Here is a 19,740-nt window from a genome sequence, read left to right on the forward strand (position 1 = left end):
AATTATGACTCCTGTTTTCTCTGATTGAATTTCTAGCTCTTCTGTTCAATTACTGCTGGACTACTCCATTATTTCCTTCTAGCTGCTTTTGCATGGATGTGCATTGAAGGTATTCACCTCTACCTTATAGTTGTGGGAGTCATCTACAACAAGGGTTTCTTGCACAAGAATTTCTATGTCTTTGGCTATGTCAGTCCAGCCGTGGTCGTTGGAATCTCTGCTGCACTGGGATACAAGTACTATGGCACCACAGAAGTGTAAGTCACTGTTCCTGTGTCCAGATCATCGTACAGAAGGAGACAATAATCACAAAAGCACATTTCAAGGCATTTTCTGCTGTTTAATTTTCAGATGTTGGCTCAGCACTAAGAACAACTTTATATGGAGTTTTATAGGACCAGCATGTCTAATAATTCTTGTAAGTATAATTTTAATTTTTTATTGTAGTACATAAAGCCAATAATAAAAGGTGTTTAATAATCACCCACCCACTGCCAGCATAGCTGTGAGTGCTAATTATAGGGCAGAATTGACTAATTTAGGCCTTTTTATAGTACCTCTAAATTATTTATATGCTGTACATCTAAATACTTTACTAGTCTGAAAAATGAATGTTTGACAAAAAAGTCCAATATCAGAGGAGTTTTTTTCCTACTCTATTTCTTTTATCCCAATGGTTTGTGAAATTTTGTGAAGCGTTTCTGGTTTTTACAGAGAAGCATCTTTGTATGTCACTGGCATCTCAGCATGGCTCAGCAGGAGGTGTTACACAGACACCATCCTAGCAGACAGATAATCTGGTTTTTCAAATGTTGTGTGACTTAATCTCTTATCAGTGATCGGTCATCTTTGTAAGATTAGACTGTCATCTTTGTGGTTTTATCATTCGCATGTACCCTGTCATCATCAAAGCCATTTTAAACTAAATTGCGACGTCAGAGAAAAGAACCTGCTATTTCACATGGGCAGACAAGTCAAGTATTGATAGCCCTATTTCAGCTCTGAAGAGGGCCTTTTTAATTCCTATTGGAAATGGTATCAAACCTGCAAATTTGGCAGGTATTACATGTTCAATTCTGAATCGAGATGCTTTTGGTGTCTCGGGAGCGTTTCTAAGTGCTATGAAGTTTAAGGAACCATTCTAGCCGTAATGGGGCTTTATTCTGTGTGACTGTGTTGACAGTGATAGCTGAGCTAACAGAAGGAGAAGGTGCAATAGTGAGGCCTCACAACACCTATGGTCAAGTCAGTTACAGCTGTGTTGCTTTTTAAGCTATTTGTGAGGATTTGTTAAAAAAAGAAGTGGAAGATCCTAACACATATAACTTGGTAGTGAAACAGTTTTATTTCAAGGCATTTATCCATTTCAAAGTTGAATAAAGTATCAGGAATAATTCTGGTCAAATTTCACGCCAAATTCCCACTGCATATCGGGTACAACTGGAAACAACCTGCCAGATATAACTGCAAGGTTATGCCTCCCCATCTCACCCTTCTGGTGAGCACAGCAGATTTTGAGAGGCAAAGCACCATGACCTCCCTTGGGTCAGTTCTTCTGAGTAAGATAGCCCTGGTGTCCAGCAGGTTACTAAGAGGGAATAAAATCATGGCAAGACATCATCCTTTACTAGGAAATTCTTACAGTTCTTAAGTTTACAATTTCCTGTTTCCTATTTGGACCTTATCTTTTCTTCCATGCAGGCAGCAGGGCTGGGGTTTTGTTGTTATTTCTCTCATTGATGTTCCTCATCTGCCTTCAAGTAAAGATTTATGCATACTGATGTATCTCTGTAGGGTTAGCACACGAAAATCACATTATCAAAACATATAAAAATGCCCCAGGTGCAGGCATCTGTAACCTTGTTTTCAGCTCCAGCTGAGCTGTGCCCACTGGGGATCTCAGGTACAGAGCACAGAGGCAGAGCAGGTCTGCAGTGGCTTTGCTGTAAATCTGGCTGGCTGTGGAAGCAAATCCTGCAAGCTGGACTCTGAGGCCTGTAGACACTCTTTGAGCACTCCAGATCTTCCAGCAATCCCTGCAAATTAAAAGCAAAAAGGGAGGTGTTAGAAGTTGATCCAGGCCTGTATGCCAGTGCAGCCCTCCTATGGATGAGGAGAGCAGCCAGACAGTTTCTTTTTCTCTCACTCCTTTGCCCAAGACCTGTAGCTGAACAGCAGAGAGCTCTGTGGTTGTTCAGCCACTTTTTGTGTGTTATAGAAGTATTTTGTGCTAACTTGTTTCCACAGTATTCCCATACTTTCATTTTGTGTCTCTTCACAACAACGTCTCCTAGGCCATGGGGAAAAAGGCAATCTGCTTTCAGCAAGGTGCTTCAGCTGCTCCAGGGTTTTCTTGAGGGTTTTGACAGCTTGTTTTGATGGAGTGATAGCAAATGAAGCCTGAACTTCAAGAGGGATATTTTCTAAGGGTGTAGGGACCTCTGTATTTTGCTCATGCTCTATCCAAGTAGTAAAGGAAAATATGGCAAACCCTACAAAAACAGGCACTGACACTAGAAGATGAAGTTGGTGTCAGATGTCTTCTCCATGGAAAGCACATTGTTGGTAGTAATTCTGTTTCCATTGTCCAGCCTTCCTGTTGAGAACATCGCATGGGCTTCAACATGACAAAGATTACTCTTTCCAAAGTAGTGCCACTCAGGCAGTCCTTTTAATTATAGGAGCCAATCTTTTCCCAATATTTCCGTTCTGCCCACAGCTAATTAAAGAGAAAGAATTTAAAAATATATATTAATTAAGAACTCTGACAAGAAAATATCACTTTTGTTCTGGGATAACCAGATAGGGCACTGCAACCATCATATTCAAAGCTGAAAAGTCTGGCAGCTTCAAGTTCACCTTTAATCCTAAACTTCATCTACTAATAGCATTGAATTTGCAGGTTTTCCAGGATAGTTAGGAGACCATGGATACCAATTCTCTGGAGGGCTACTCACCACAAAATTCTTGCACAAAACCATAAAAATCATTGTCAGGACAAATGCCCATGTACCCAAATGCTGGTTTCCATTCTGTGAGTGGGACCCAGGAGATTTGTGGTTTGGATTATATTGTAATATGCTTCTGAGACAGCATGTAAATGATGAACAGAACCACTCCTGGGCCACTGGGTTTTCTGTCTCAGGGCACATAGTTTCAAACATGTCCTTGGGCTGTAAATCTGTAGTAATAATGAAGCACACGGAGCTCAAGTGTTTATCAAGAGTACAAATTAAGTTCTCCTCTGATTGCCTAAGCAGAAACACTACTTCTGAAGGTGTTTGCTTATTAATACTAAGGTTCTATTAGAAGTCTTAAGTGAAAAGCAATGGCCCTATTGATCCCATCTAAAAATTATTATTATTCTTAGATTGGTGACTGTACATAAGAAGAAGTGGGTCAGAAACTCTTTAGATGGACTTAGCAAAGAAAGAGCATTTTAAACCTTTAGAAAACAAGCTGCAAACTGAAGATAATTTCTACAACTTATTCCTTCCTCCTAATATTTGTAATCTTTAGAACCACAACCATTTTAACTAAAACTATGCAGTAGATTAGATCAAAGCATACAAGTAAGGATAAATTATTTATAACAAGTATTTAAACTTTTTAATAGAAATATGAGTTTATCTCAAGCTTTAAGGGACAAGCATTCACACACATGGCATCCAGAGACTGACTGAGGCAAAGACAAATATAAACCCCAGAGATAAAAGGTATGAAAATGGGGGAGGGAAAAAACCCAGATAATAAAAAGAAGCCCTAGAAGACTTTCCTTTCTATTGTAATACACTCTTACAGTAATAACCTCCCTGTAATAAGTGTGTATGGAATGGAAATTACTATTTGTCGCCAGGCTGACGTGGCTGCAGTTTTGATTAGCATGTGATATCTGTCATCAACAAACTCCTTCCCATTTTGGAGGATTTCAACATGACTTTCCCCACTCTGGCATCATAGCTTTTGGAGTGGGAGTAGATCTATGTAAGTGTTTTATTCTGCACCCCTGGTGGTTTTGGAAACTTCATCTTTTAAACTCTATAGACTCAGCATAAGTCCTTCCACTTGTACCTATTTTGAGGTTCAGCTATATATTAGTTATCCATTTGGAAGTAGAAATGATGTCTGGAAGGGTTGGCCAAGGGCTATTAACACTGTAGCTATGAAAGTCTATGAGACATTAAAAGGAAAATTTGGAAAAGAATCACTGCTATTCCAAGTGCAGCTCTAGCCAACCCTTCTAATATACCTGTCTCCCACAATGTTCTCCCATCAAACCTGTTCAGCTGAGCTTTGTGCAGCAAGTTCAAAGTCACCCATGAAAACATGATTTGTACCTTTACAGTATCGACAGAGTCATGCAGACTTGACTGTTGTACCTACTGTCACTGTCACAATAAATTGGCACACCTCTGTGAGGAACCAGGACTCAGAAGTGTGACGTGTTGTAACATTAATAGGTACAATTTGCCATTTGACAGTATAAATCTATCACTATCATTTGTTGAGATCACCTCTGTAATAAAAAATACAGACTTGCTCTTTGAGGTTGGAACGTTTCCAAAATTGTACATCATCCAAATAATCCTCTCTGTGGCTTTTATCCAAACATCCCAGTGCTGCGCAGTGAGGAGGTAGCTCCTGCACGCTATTCCTTGTTTTCCTTCTCTAATGAGTGTTTTTAGGGACTTTGAAGGTGTCTGGCTTGGCTTCAAGTTCCAGTTTCTTGAAACAATTGGTAATTGTAGTGTTTACAACTATAAAAATGCCTTATACATGAACCCTGCAATTTTCAGAGCATTCTTGTGCACTTGGCTTAGAACATACAAGTCAAGAATAATTCTTGGGAGTGGTGTTCCCAGAAAATCCAAGCTTTTTTTTAATAAATGTAATGAATAATCGACTGTAAAGCAAAAATATTCCAAGAACTTCAGTGATTGATTAACCATACTGGCTTGAACCTTTATTGTATAAATGAATGAGTAAATGAATAAAATATACAGATTGCAGTTGCAAAATGCAAAAAAGTGACATATGAGTGATGAAAGCAGGCTAACAGTAGAGTAATGCTTTTCATTAAGGAACTGCCTGCATATTCATTAGAGCTAGTCGATTACTTAAAAAATACATTCATCAGATAATTTATTTGATGAATTTTACCATTATTTGTCAAATAATTTATTCAACAAAAAAAAGTAAAATTAATGGATTAGTGCATTTATCAAATCTTAATGGACAGCTCTAATACTTATTCAGTTCTGTACATTTAGGCTGATTCAGGATTAGTAATACTGCTGCAATCAATGCAGAAGAATTCCTGGCAAATCCATTACTGTGCTGTTTTCTCATATACTCACAAATTTCACGTACTTAATCTAGACTATTCAAACTGAACATATTTCTTATAAAAAAATAAATATTCAAAGAATCTAAGATATTACATTTTCCCAAGCTTCAATAAAGAACATGGTCTGAGAGACCATTGTTACAATTTAAAAATAAAAATGAAGAGAAAAAAAATAAGCAGCCCTCTGAGGTTAGTCACATCACAGTGATGTCAAATCCACTGCCTCTTTGGGCTTCCTCACCTTATTATCCCTGTTTTCCAGTGAAACATTGCACAGTCAGTATTCCTGACATTTCTTGATATTCTAATTATTATCAAAAATGTTGCTTGACCTCTGACTACCACCACAACAAAACCTAGCGCCACCTCACATTTTTCAGTGAATATTTATGCTCTGAAAAATTCTACTTTTTTTGTGATAAATGCTTAGTTATATTTCTTAGATAGATGTAAAAGATATACTCTACTGTTTATGTTTTTCAGAAAATAGCAGTTTTAAACATTTTTTTATATCTACTGTTATTTCTCAGTCTGCCTTTTAGTGGAAATAAATTCCTACTGGGACTAGCAATGCCTTTATTATTCTTTTTTAAAGAGTAATAGTCCCCTTTTCATTAGCCTCTCAGTGGCTTCAGTTAAAGGTGTCTCCATGGCATTTCTTACGCCATTGTGGATAAAGTGGAGAGAATTAATTATATAGTGGCATTAAAGACCGAGTCTGCAACTTTGCTTGAAACAGATTTGTTTAAACCACAGTGCTGTTCAGCAACAATACCTGCTGTGCTAAATAATAACTGAGTCAGAAAATACTTTCCCTGTTCAGTGGACAGGATCAGCTTCAATCTCCAAGACACAGCTCCCATATTGCCAAACCCAATGGATGCAATTTTTCAGCAAGACCAGAGCTTTCACATGAATCCAGGTTTTATCTTCCTGCTCTCTGCCATTAAATCCCCAATTCTATGGTCCCTGTAAATACTTAGAAAAAAGAGGGTGTGTCCATTAGTTATATTAAAGTAATTAGAAAAATTACTTGATCCTATGTTATTGCATAGTAACAAATTCATCACAGAAGGCTGAAGTGTCCTTGAAGGATGTTCCAAACAAAAGTTTGTTTTTTAAAAAATCAACTTAGTAGTTCTGTAAGAAAAAACTACATGAAGTTCTCCCTTGCAGTCACTGGAAGGACACTAGAGTTGAAACTCAAGCGTGTCCTCTGTCACCCAGAGTGAACCAAGCAGACACAGCAGGGGAGGGAGCACAGGTGGATGTCAAGGGAAAGGAGAAGAGCACCTGCATGTGCCAGCTGGCTGCACATTTCCTGAGATGTTCCAGAGCTCAGCACAGATTAATGTCTCACACATCCTCCTTCAGCTCTAGAAAGACATACTGTGCCCACTCTTTTAATGGATGTATAATCAGCTTTTGTGGATTTTTTTTTTTTTCAGTAAAGCCACACAATTGACTGAAATAGGTTGGTTTTGTTGTTTTGTATTTTAGGGTTTTATAATTTTTTTATATCTTCTTGCTGGTTCTGTTATATGCCTTGTTCTAAGGACAATTACTATAAACATATATGCTCACGCTAAATTGTTCACTGAAAGGACACCATAGGTTTGCTTTAGATAGTTAGCACAGACTGATGATGTCTTTTGGACTTTCTTAACAATTACATAATGACTTCATCCACATGACATCTCACTTGAATCAGATTTTCTTCCACTATCCTACTGCCCCTTTGATTCATCCTTGACAGGCATTTAGAGAGGTGAACTTAAATTCACTATAGTAATTGCACAGGAATATTGTGCTTGGAAATCTCACCTGGACACTAAAAGAAGTTTTTGTGGTTTTGAACAAATCACACCATGGGATTTTGTGACCATATCCACAGCAGAATCACAGATAGTTCTGAAAAAACAAAAGACCAAATCCTCAAGAGGATTTGGCAAATTGTGGAAGGTATGGATAGCTTTCTAACAAATATTCAGACCTCCAAAATTGAAAATACAGCTTGTTCTCAGACTTCACATCTCAGTCATGCTCCTAATACTTTCTCCTTCCTGGTAGCTCATCCAGTCACTGAAGCTAGTTGTACTAAAAGATGATGTACAACTATTTCACTCCTCTTTGCTGTGTAAAACTCCTGCAGGGCTCCTGCAAGAGGCTCCAGATGCAGCCTAAGAAAGGTTTCCATGTATGCAAGGAAACCATAGGGATAGGAGAAATGTGTAGTCTGAACTTTTTGATGTAACTTGAATCAGTTCATTAAACAGCCTGATTTATGTCACTCCCAATTCACAAGACAATACATCTTCTCAAAAGCTTCTTGGAAAAGAAGAGTAAACCTAGAAATTATTTACACTGTGAGCAAAATAGACCCCAGTCCTACCACTGGATCTAACTGGGGTAACATTTATGGGTGAGGTCAGGTACAGCTCTGTTGGCTCATCCCTCCTGCCCTTGGCTGCAGAGCTGACAGTAAATAATGCATTTGATTTTGCAATCCAATAAGAAATAACATTGAATGCACAAGTCTGCAAAGCTGTTTACTCTGATGAAAAGCATGGAACCCCCATTTATTTATTTATTTACGTCTTTTTTTAAGTGTTCTAAAAATATAAAGAAACACTTATTTGAGTCTAATTCTATAGCTTGAAGTATGCAAAAGAAAACTTTGAAGTATTCATAAATCAAAAGCAATCCTATGTGAACTTTTTTTTTCCCCCATAAAAGGCTATGTAATAAACTCATTTGGCTATGTTTTAACTTTTAAAACAAGTGAAATCATTAAAATCTTAGAAGCATAAAATTCTACCCCTGAATAATTGAAAATATTTCCCAAAAATACAGCCTAAAGGGGGTTCATTAATGTTTTTTGTTCCATTTCCTACTCCCAGATAAGACTGCTGTTGTATACTCAAAGATTTCGGGAAGATATATTCACTGGGGACATGGTAATGAGATAAATCAGTCAGGAGACAAACCCTGACTGTTTGGCTGCCAGCTTGTGTCCAATTTTATGCAATTAATATAGCATACATTTTCATTTTGAAGCTTAAACGGTTGTATTGTTAATAACTTAATTCCGTTCTCCCCTGACTGAAATAACGATGACCCACTGAACGTTGCCGTTTTACCCAGCCATTAGCCATCCAGCCAGAAAGACAGAAATGTATTGCTCTCCGTGGCAGAACTCAGACCATCACAAGCTCATTAATTCAAACACTCGTAATGAGGGTCATTGTACAGACTGATACAGATACAGCTGCTCTGAACTTCAGACATTTTTTGAAAGAGCCAAATTCAATATGATATATGTAAAAAATTCAAGTATATGCCTAAGAGAGCAGCAGGAGAAATTTTCTCATTCTTTTTTGTGAGATCTGACATCAGCATATAGATGGTTTCATCAATTATTGAGACAGAGACTAAGAAAGGAAAAGGGAATGATTTGGGGGTTTCATTTTTGAAGTTTGAATGTAAAGTGCTCAGACTGAATCAGAACTAGTATGTCTGAGTCTTTAGAATTAGCTGCCTCTTTCTTATACCTTCTCTTCTTTGTAACACTAGAGAGCCTTTAAAGGCTGGTATTTGAAATGTTTTAATAACTTTTGAAAGGCTGGGGTGTATATTTTTACACAAAGATATTGTACATGAAATTACTAATTCCTTTTTCATTCTATAAATAATGTGTACTGGAAATAGTCTCAAAACCTCTGCCTCATATTAAACAATTGCAGCAGTTTTGTTTTTTAAACAAAACTGTCTTTAGATAATCTTGGATGAGGAACCGGGGGGTGAGGGAAATCCAGGTCTTTCTGCTCCAGTGAATATTTAATTATTTATGTGGCATGGAATAGATCCAGCAGTAGCAGTAGAAGTGAATAACTCTACAGAGCTGGAGAAACCAAGGGTCACAGTCTAGTCTGAATATTAAGTAAAACAGAAAACTGTGCCCCATGTCTCCAACATCCTGTATAAATGTGCTGTCCACAGGGATTTTCATTGTTCAGGAGTGTCCTTTCTGGTTTTATTCAGAACAGCTATCCTAGTCAGGAAGCGTTTCCTGGTGAAAACACAGTCTAAAACAGTAAATGTCTTTTAGTGCTAATGAACTGACATTTCTCAAGAAAAAAAGTATTGGACGAATTTTTTTTTGAATACCCTGTCCTGATCCATTTAATTCCACCAGAAGTCCAGGTGCTAACTGAGCTACCACCATGAAAGACAGATCATTCCCCTCTGAGCTTTCAAGTGCTCTTTCTCTTGCTTTAAAAAAAGAAGGGGAGGAAAAAGGAAAACAGATGTCTTAGTTGTCAAATTTGACATCTTTCAGCTACCTTGATGGAGCAAAATGATGATAGATCACTTCACTCCGTGTCTTACAATTTAATTGTAATTAATTATGAAATAAATTACAGCTCTTCAACATGAGTGCAAATATTTTTATTTGCAAGTTTTATTAAATTTTGTGTAGCTCATCCTATTCAGTGTTCAGCTCATCCTATTCACTGTTCTGTATCTACACAGGGAGAATCTCATGCAGCGTGAAGCACTAACATCATATTTACTTGAGGACAGAACACTACAATACTCTTCCAGTATGTAAAATAGGTACATTTCAGAGTGGAATTAAGGACCTATTTTAAATATAGCTGTTGCTAGGCAATGTGTTATTAGCAGAACTCCAGCAGCTTGGAACACTTAGGATTTTAGGACCTACATGTGCATTCTTATATTATTACTTAATAATTAGTTTAGTTTCTAAAATACTAGCAATCCACAGAGAAGCTGGTCATTTTCTTAGACAATAAATGAGATTATTCCTCAGTGCTCTCTGCTGGGGCAGTCCCAGACCTGATAGGAGTGGCAGCCAGTGCAGCAGCACCTTGCTCTGTCCATGCCCAGCTTTCCTTCATGGCAGGAGCACCTGCTCAGGTAGTAGGAAGACAGAGGGAGGGATACTAATCTGCAAGCAGATTTTCAGAGCTATCCTAGGTATAGATGGAGGTAGGTTAACTCCATACACTGTTTTTCCCATCCTTGTTCTAAAATACATATGATTGATTGAACAGAGCTCCCTGGGCTAATTCCTTTGGCAAAGTCTCCTTATTGTTAACCAGATGATTAGGAGAGCATAAGGAAATGTCTTTGAATTCTAAATTGCTTTTTCTCTCCTACAAGAGGACATTATCCAGATCAGTGCTGTGGGTCAGATCTGATCCTAGGAGTTGTACCACTCCAGATTGCTCTGAACTCTTCCTTGTGTGCCTGCCGGGCCTAACCCACCAACATCACAGTTCTGAGCATGGGAACTGTAACATGGAGATCCCCAAAACAGCTGCAGGAAAAGTTCTCTGTCCTGCTCTTTACTACAGTATGCATCCATGACACATCTAAGTGCTGAAACCTGCAGCAGTGTCCACTGTTGCCTGTGAATGTCTTGGGACTGCCATTCTCTGTGGTGTGTAGTGAAAAAGCCTTGACAATGCTGGTGGCAATAGTTTTACTATTTAACTGGCATTCTGCATATTAGCTTAATGGGGCCAGAATTCACTCCAAAACCGTAAATCCTTCTGACCCTTTTCATATGTGATGTCCCAGAGAGAGATATAACACTTACCATCATTCCTTTAAACTCCATCTCAGGTGTACAATACAACCCAGCTCCTGCAGGTTTGTATCTCCTTAGAGGTTATCTAGGGTTATACAGCTACATAAATGTAGTTACCCATATCTACAGAATCCTGATTTCATGGACATCCTAATAATTGCTCTTATTCATTGTCTATTTCACACAAATGTATTTTAAGCTTTCCATTTGTTCATAAATATCCCACAACATTTCTAGAATTCAAGAAGGCTAAAAATACTTTTACAAATATCTTTAGGGAGACTTGATTCCCTGAAGATGCTGTGAGTGGAGGCTTTTTCTGTATCAGTCCTTGACTTTGATTAACCACTTAAAAGAAAGGAATAGATTAATTATTGAAATTAGTCCTGTAGTGCACCTGAGCAATGATGAGTGAAACATGATTCCCACTGAACTGCAGAGGAGGCAGGGCACAGGATGCACAGCACTTCAGAGAATTGCCCTGGTAGGGAGAAAGTCAGAGGTGTTCTTTGTAAAATCATAAGGACTGAGTGCACTGTTTGCCCAATAGCAGTCTGGTGTGGTTTGTTAAATAAATAAAATACAAAAAAAAAATTATTCAGTTCAGGGCTTGGAATCAATGCAATTCCCCTCTAGTCTATTAGACTTGCCGAGAAGCCCCTCTCAGGACATGCAGCAGTTTCTCTGACTGCTCAGCCATGTAATAGCACTGAAAACAAAGGCACCAGAACTCCCCTTGTCACACTGTAACATCGTTATTCACTTGATAAAACTGCGGCCAGGCCACAGCGCCTCACGCTCTGGGTTTGCCCCAAGCTGCAGAATAACTGCGCTCATTATTCAGGTAACTCGTCCCCAGGCTGGCCCTGTGCAGAGCCTGTCCTGAGCTCGGTGTCACAGCTGCCTGCACATCCTGCTCTGCTCCAGCCTGCTCCCTCTCCGGGGACAGCACGCCTTGAGTTTGCCACTTCGTTCTCACTCACCTTGCCTGTCACCTTAAGGCAGTCTTAATTACAGTATCATTGAAGGTTTACTCAACAAGATCTCAAGACTGTGGTTTAGTTACAAAAATGAAAACACATTATTGCAGCCAAAGTAAGTATAAAACAATATTTGGCTGTAAGGAGCAATCGAAACTTTTTAGATGTTTCAGTGTCTCTCGCCCAGAACCCCCTCTCTCTCAGACAGAAAATTTGGGGATCCAGGACTTCTTGTGTACATCTATATTTTAGGTTACTTCTACAGCATACTACCTCAATTTCTGCCTCTTTGAAACTCAGTTTTGGATACAAATTCAAATGTCTTAAGTGCTTGTATCTTTTGGCTAGGTGTTTTAAGTGATTTGACTTCTCGTTCCATTTGTTGGAACACATAAAGCTCTTTGGGGATATCAGTTCTATTTCCCCTTTAGTCCTAATAAGTTCAGCTTATTAGTACATATACTCAGTCCTGCCATCCAATATGAACTTTTTATTTTACATTTCCCAGAAACAGTTGAGGCCATTGGTATGTTCACAGCAAAGAACCAGCAGAGTATCAGGCTGAAGCAGGATGCATTAAGTTTAGGATACCTTTTGGGATATCTTTTGGATTACCAGTTTTCTCCAAAGGCTGCACTTGACACATTGTTTACATTAGCTAGTTTTTTCCTCCTGGATTTACCCATGAGCTCATGCTATTGTTTTCCCTCGTGCTTTGCTTCATTTCTGTGTCACAGGGTAGTTACTACAACTTTGTTGTCATCCATTTCATCCCCCCTCAAAGGGGGATGCAGTTCCAGAGGTTTCTAACTTAGGTTGAAGCATTGTGTAAAGCCAGTCTATGCGCTTTCACTTTGCTATAGAAATTTTTTATTAATGGAGTGCTTAGAAATGGGGCAAAGACTGACTTAAGACTTTAATAAATCTTGGAAACGAGCTGGTGTTTCAGAAGTTAAGTTCACCCTCATTACCCTGTAACACTACCTCCTGTGAGGCTACCTGAGACATATTGTACAATAATTGTGTTCTGGCAGCTGACTCCAAGAAGCTGGTGTTAACCTCCCCTGCTCCCCTGATACATACAGATTATTCCCATTAGAATGGGTTGGTGAATGAAAAGATCATAGTTAATGGGTATTACTTTAATGCAGAAGGCCAAATCCTATTATGCTGTGAAACGGACAGTGCAAATGGTATTTGTGCAAAGGAGCCCCACTGGGACAAGGAGAAATGGAGCTGCTGCCTGCCCCGTCCTTGCTCAGCAAAACCAAAACCTTGCCAGTTCTGCAGCTGTTTTTGTGGGAAAGGGGGGTTGGCCCATGCAGCTTCTCACAGAACCTATTTCTGGCAGTTTCTAAAGAAGTTGCAGTGTGTTCTTCATACTTCTGGTACTTTGATCACATTTCCCGCTACCTTTTTCAAATTAATAAGTACATTAGGTGGGTTATGCAGATTACAGTGTATGCATGAAGTTATTTGATATATTATTCACCAACAAATATAAGATAAAAGTAAGTCTGCATATAATTATCCACAACTGCTGACTGACTCATAATTAACTTTGAAAAATTGCTGGTTTAGGAGATATCATAGATTACAATTTTAAAGATAAGGAGCTGCAGAATAGCTCTCATGATCAGCACTAGTACAAGGTATTCAGTGAAGGATTAATTCCCTAAACTGCTCATCAGCTCTATCTCTTGTCTTATCAAATTGTAAATATATTATGCTGCATTAAACTAGAAGTATGCAGCTAATTAAAGCAGAGACTGCTTTAATATTAGATCCTCCCCCCTTGACACAAGAAAAATGTTCAAAGGACATACCTTATGAGTGTTAACAAATGAAAGTGATTCCTTTTCTAGTGGTGCTGTGCTCTAGCAGCTTTTTGTTTTTATTTCAGAGACCTTTTTTTAGTTTGGGTTGGGTTTTTGTTTTGTTTTCTTTTTTCAAGTAAAAGAAGCAGAGGGAAAACCGTACAGTATTTCTGGAGAAACAACTTGGGGATGGCATTAATTCTATTCATTCTACAGCTGGAAGCCCACAGGAACTGACCAAGGGATTGCAACCAAAGATTTACAAATAGTACCTGAATGACACAGAGCTAAAATTTGGTTCCTTTACTAATATTTTAAATATATTCTGATGTTAAATGCTGCAAAGTAAGAAGGCAACCATCCACATTTTTAAAGGAATGCAATATAAATTTAACTGAAAGATCAATGAAGCCTAGACAAGCCAAGAGAGGATCAGAATCACAACTGAGCATCATTTGCAAAATTGCTTATTTTAGTTACTTTTCTTTGTTTCAAACTCAAATCAAGCAAAGCCATTGTAAAAAATCATGGAAAAAATACCAAAACTATTCATCTATGAAAAAAAAAAAACATAGAAGATATACAGCAAGAAGTCTTTCAGTAAAAGCCAGACTTTTTATATAATTGTTTAAGTAAGCCTGTAAGATTTTTCTGTCACTTGAAAGTTTTCACACCCCAAAGACCTCAAAACATATGAGGTTATTAATGTTATTTAGCAACAAAAGACACACATATTCCAAGATCAATATGATACAGTACAATAAAAACCCATAGGGTAGAGGGTTTTTTGGGAGTTTCTGAATTTCACTTTCCTTTTTTTAAATTCCATTCCTTTCCTTTCCTTTCCTTTCCTTTCCTTTCCTTTCCTTTCCTTTCCTTTCCTTTCCCTTTCCCTTTCCCTTTCCTTCATTTCTACTTAGGAAAAATAATCTCAGCAGGAAATCGAAGAGATTTACCAATAAAATCAATAAACATTTGCAGACTGCTGGTAGTGATACTGTTGAGATAAGGTAGGGGACATCCCTGTTTGATCAATGTTTATTTCAGGGCTCATATTTTTTTAATAGAAGTGAATCAGAACAGGGTGGTCTTTTTCCCTTTCTGTCACGGGATTCTGTAGATTTCAGATGCACAAAAATTTTATCTGACTTGTTTAATTTAAATGTTTAACAGTTATTGGCATTCAAAGGTATCCTGGTTTGAACTAAAAGGTTTTTTCTTCGCTCCCCCCAGGTTAATTTGTTGGCTTTTGGAGTTATTATTTATAAAGTATTTCGACACACTGCAATGTTAAAGCCAGAAGTCAGTTGTTATGAAAATATAAGGTAAGTTTGCCATTCAGTACAAATTCTACCTTTTTTCTGTATGTTTAAATACAGACAGAGATGATAATGAGTATTCAAAAGTGACAGTTTAATATCCTGAGATTTGTAGAAAAAGAAAGATTTTTTTTTCTGTTATTACCTTTATATATATTTGGACATAAAATTTGCAATCATTATTCCCACTGAGTCATACCTTGTATGATAGGGTGTGTGTGAAAGATGCTCAAAGAAAACAAGTGGCTGATATCAACCAGAGGGTAAAAGCTGATGGCAAAGTTAAAGAAATAATTGTCTTTTTTTCTTAAGTATTTTCCACAGCCTCAATGCAAGGCAAAATAGGATTCAAATCTATGTCTGAAATGGGACCAAAATATTTGCCTTGAAGTAACAAGTGATAAGAGATGGGAGCCATTCACATTACTTGGGAAAAGTCTGCAGTAGGGCATTATGGTTCTGTGGCACTGGGGGGATGGAGCAGATTCTTTACTTTGCATGCTGCTATGATTTTTCCATCAACTCACTCTCTTTAAAACTGATTTATAGGGACCTTGAAAACCGTTTGTGCAGGAAAAGCTGAAGTGTACTACAGGGAACATTGAAAACAACTTACTGTTTGTGTTGCTTAGGAACACTCCTGCAGTTTCAATGCATTGCACTAGATTTATAGTTAGGATTTAGCAATTGTTTGATTGATTACTTTCTCTTATTCCTCACCTTTTGTAGCTTCATGTGGTAGCCTGTTTCTAATGAAGTTGAAAATTATTCATTTTCAGGAGAACAGTGCTAAAAATGTCTGCTGTTCAAAGGAAGTCCTGCAATGACTGAGCTGAGAATGAATAAGAAAGTAATCAGTGGCTTCATTTCCAAGACAACATGCTGTAATTTGTGCAAGTCTGTGAGCAGGGCTCTACAGCATCTTGGAAAAAAAAATCGTAGCAAATCAGTTCCTACAATTTAAAGGCATCAATATGCTGACCCAGGAACTATTTGAGAGTATTTGTGTTGTAAAAATCAAATTTTTTTTCTTTTTTAAGAGACAGAATTTTAAAAAGATTCTGGTTTTAAAACTGGCACCGTCCTCTGCAGTGAACCTGAGAGGCAGCCTGGGAATCCTTTGATGTCATGTACATGCACTGACCTAAGAGCATACTGAACATTTTTCTCGGTTATTTTTTTGAGGAAGATAGGGGGGAGGAGGAAAAGTGGGGGAATGCTTCATAACAGACATATGTTTTTCCTTGGGGAATTACACTAACAGTAGATTTAAATCAAATCATATGGTGCTGCAGTACACCAGAGAAAACATATCTGAAGATTAAAGAACCCAGTGTTTTAAGGCCCTCCAGTTTTACTCCTTTGCTCTTCTGAAGTGATTATGTGACTTTGCTCATGCTGCAGTGCTACAGCACACCCTGAAGAGCAGCCCCTGCACTTGCACTTCTCAGGCCTTTGCAGCTGTGAAAAAATTTCCAAGGTAGCATCCAGCACCCAAAGTGGAGGAAAAGGCGAGCAGCATGTGCCTGTGTGTTGTTCACAATGTTTTCTTCCTGTCCAGATCCTGTGCCCGTGGTGCTCTTGCTCTCCTGTTCCTCCTTGGGGCTACCTGGATTTTCGGGGTCCTCCATGTGGTCCAGGGATCTGTGGTTACTGCCTATCTTTTTACAATCTTCAATGCATTCCAGGGGATGTTCATCTTCATATTTCTTTGTGTGCTGTCTAGGAAGGTAAGTATCCTGCTCCTTGTGGAAGTGACTCAGTCTCATGTCCCTGCACCGTCCAGGTGCCCAGCCCTGAAGCTGAGCTTCTGCCTTCAGTGGAGGCAGAACCTCTGTCCAGTTTTTACATTCTCACATATTTTCTCCAGTTTTAAAACTAAGTATGAAACATGGGAAAATGTGGCTTTTTAACTGTAAAACTGGTTACAGTGTCGTTAACCTGATGAAATAATACAATGTGGGCAATAAACCCTCCAGTCTTTTCAATTAGCAGCAAGATTCACCCACACTAGCCTGGGATGACACTTTCTTCAGTGGTCTGTCCTAAAGTAAATATCAGCCCCACCTTAAAACATCTAGTGACAGAAGCAGTACAAAATGAGTTCAAAGACATATAGACCTATTAATAAATCTATTTCATATTGAAATTCAGTATTTTTATTTCAGATTCAGGAGGAGTATTATAGATTGTTCAAAAATGTTCCTTGCTGTTTTGGCTGCTTGAGATAAAGGGAAGAAAAGCACCCAAAAGCATCTCAGCAGAAGAAAGAAGCAACCTACATGGTGTTGGTATGGATATTACAGCAAAATATGGCATTGTGAAAGTATGAAATGACCCAGTGAGCAGGCATATCTCTTAACTGAATTACTGGTTTTGTACATACATGTGCATTCATGCAGAACATCTGTATTATTCTGTATACTAACAGTATACGAAACAAACTGGACCATTGCAAAACAAATATTAATAAAGAAAAGGGAAAGAAACAAATTTCTAAAGAATCTCAAGACTTCATGAGTGAGGTTTTGTGTCTAATATTAAAAATATCTGCGGTTCTTGAAAGCAAGATACCAAAAACCAACTGGCACAGCAGATTTTATGAAGTGCTTTGCTAGTGGAAACATATTCACCATCCTTTTGTAGTAAAAAACTTCATACATTAAGTTGTATGTGACCATCTGCAGGGAATGGGTTCCATTAAAGAGTCAATAGATAAAGATCTGCTTCAGCCTAGACTTTTGAAAACATTTCTTTTAATTTAAAGTAGATTAAAAAAGGAATTTGTTTAATATTATTCTCTTATCACTCTGAAATATATATTTGTATATTAATCAATCCTTTATTTTTATAACTTCTAAAGAACTGTTTAGATCTAAAGAGCTGAGGTCAGATCTGATACAAGAATTGTGGGACAGTCATTTTATAATGGAAATATTATTTTGTGAATACTTTGAAAAAGATCTGGTTCTCATTTTATTTAATTGTGAAAAAGACTGAGATCTGCTTAACTGGCACTATGATTTTGGAGGCTGTGGGAAGAAGATGCTTTCACAGGTCTGTCACTTCATAGATAGTTGGAATCCAGGATCAAATTAAAGTGGTGGAAATCACCCATGCAGAAGACAGATTTAAATTCAAGGTAATGTGGCTCTGTACCATGTAAAATTCCAATTACAGCAGTTTTCTCATAGCATCTTTGAGTCAAGCAGTTGTCTCCTCTGAGGCTCCTGAGTTTGACTCAATCCTGCACTTAACCTTAGTATGTACAGAACCACTGAAATCAAAGGGAGTACTGAGGTGCACGTTTGGCAGATCAGAGCACAAACACGAGGCATCAACCATTCCACCTATGGCATCTGACTTATTTGAAAAGGATGCTTTAATTTCACCCTTTTAGCACCAAAATTATGTGAAGTTCTGAGCAATTTCCTGTCCACGTTGCCTTCTCAGGAAGTGTCTAGGATCTCAGATGAAGCCCAGTATTTTTGCCAGTGAGGCACTGTAAATATGTAGTTGTTAATAAATCCCACTGTTGTGTTGTCTGTTAAAATAAAGCACTAGTCTGAATTTTATTTATATTAAAGGAAATCTTTTTTTAGTAATGGTCAACTTTGGTTTTTATCTTTTTTTTCCTTATACACAAAGTTTTCATTGTATGCACTGCAATGATAGGCTTCATTAAGTATGTTCCATGCCTGTGCTGAGTTTTTTGAAAAAAGAGTAGTCTATTTTTCAAAAAAATACTAAAGAAATCTCCTGGTCCTTTGAATGTAAAATATGTGAATAAACTGGAGTGCTTTGCTTTCACATTTTGACATTTCCATTCATTTAAATAAATACGGTGGTAAAAGTTCACGTTGTTACATATCATTTGCCCTCAATTATTTGCTGTATTTCCTTTGCTTTTGCATATGTTCTTCTAAGGTTGGGAAATGCAGATACCCATTACTTAAAAGAGTATTTTTAGAAGGATATCTACCAGCCCATCATTTTTAATCTCCTGCAGAACTGTAACCTATAGTAAACTGATCTGGACAAAGCATCTCTAGTAACTATATAATGACTTCAGCATGCTCAGGGAGATTGAAAAAGTTCCTTGGAAAGAAAATATATCATAAATGTTTAGCCTACAATAGTCCTTGCAATGAAAGAGCATCTTTTATAGGAAAACTGCTCTCCTGTGTCTGGGTCAGATCTTCATTGAAACTCTGTTTTCCTTACATACAAGGATGAGTTTTCATCTTTTACTACAGCACATAAAGAGCAGATACATTTTTTTAGATTCCCTGCCTCCCTATCCCTGAAGGATGTTGCAACTAAAAGCAATTAAAAGGTTTATTTGTCACAGCCCTCAGTTACATGAACCCCAGCCCGGCAGAGAGAGAAGGAATGACATTGGACATAGATTGACAAAAGAGAGATTTCAACAAGATATGAGGAAAATCCTTTTCACCATGAGGACAGTCAAGTGTTAGAAAGTATTGCCCAGAGAGTTCATACAGTTGTGTTAAAAATCTTTGGAGGTTTTTAAGACTGCATAAAGTTCCCAGCAACCTGATCTCAACCTGACCCTGCTCTGAGCAGGAGGGTGGGTGAGATGGCCCTCTGAGATCCCTTCCAGCCTGGGTTGTTCTATTAGTCTGTGGTATCAAATCAG

The 19,740-nt window shown here is 37.9% G+C and overlaps 1 protein-coding gene across 3 annotated transcripts in view; it reads left to right on the forward strand.

Annotated features, from left to right (window-relative positions):
- The window catches only part of ADGRL4 (adhesion G protein-coupled receptor L4), a 73,416-nt gene extending 54,483 nt beyond the window's left edge, over positions 1-18,933 (forward strand). For all 3 annotated transcript variants that reach the window (XM_041483136.1, XM_041483134.1, XM_041483135.1), the window contains 5 exons: positions 37-257; positions 352-418; positions 14,995-15,086; positions 16,642-16,810; positions 17,249-18,933. In XM_041483136.1, coding sequence (XP_041339070.1) covers positions 37-257; positions 352-418; positions 14,995-15,086; positions 16,642-16,810; positions 17,249-17,311 — 612 coding nt within the window. In that variant the 3' untranslated portion in view covers positions 17,312-18,933. The remainder of the gene's footprint in view (positions 1-36; positions 258-351; positions 419-14,994; positions 15,087-16,641; positions 16,811-17,248) is intronic.
- Positions 18,934-19,740: the final 807 nt, after the last annotated feature.

Source organism: Pyrgilauda ruficollis, unplaced genomic scaffold, assembly GCF_017590135.1.
Source record: "Pyrgilauda ruficollis isolate IOZ18807 unplaced genomic scaffold, ASM1759013v1 scaffold6, whole genome shotgun sequence".
In the NCBI taxonomy this organism is placed as follows: Eukaryota; Metazoa; Chordata; class Aves; order Passeriformes; family Passeridae; genus Pyrgilauda; species Pyrgilauda ruficollis.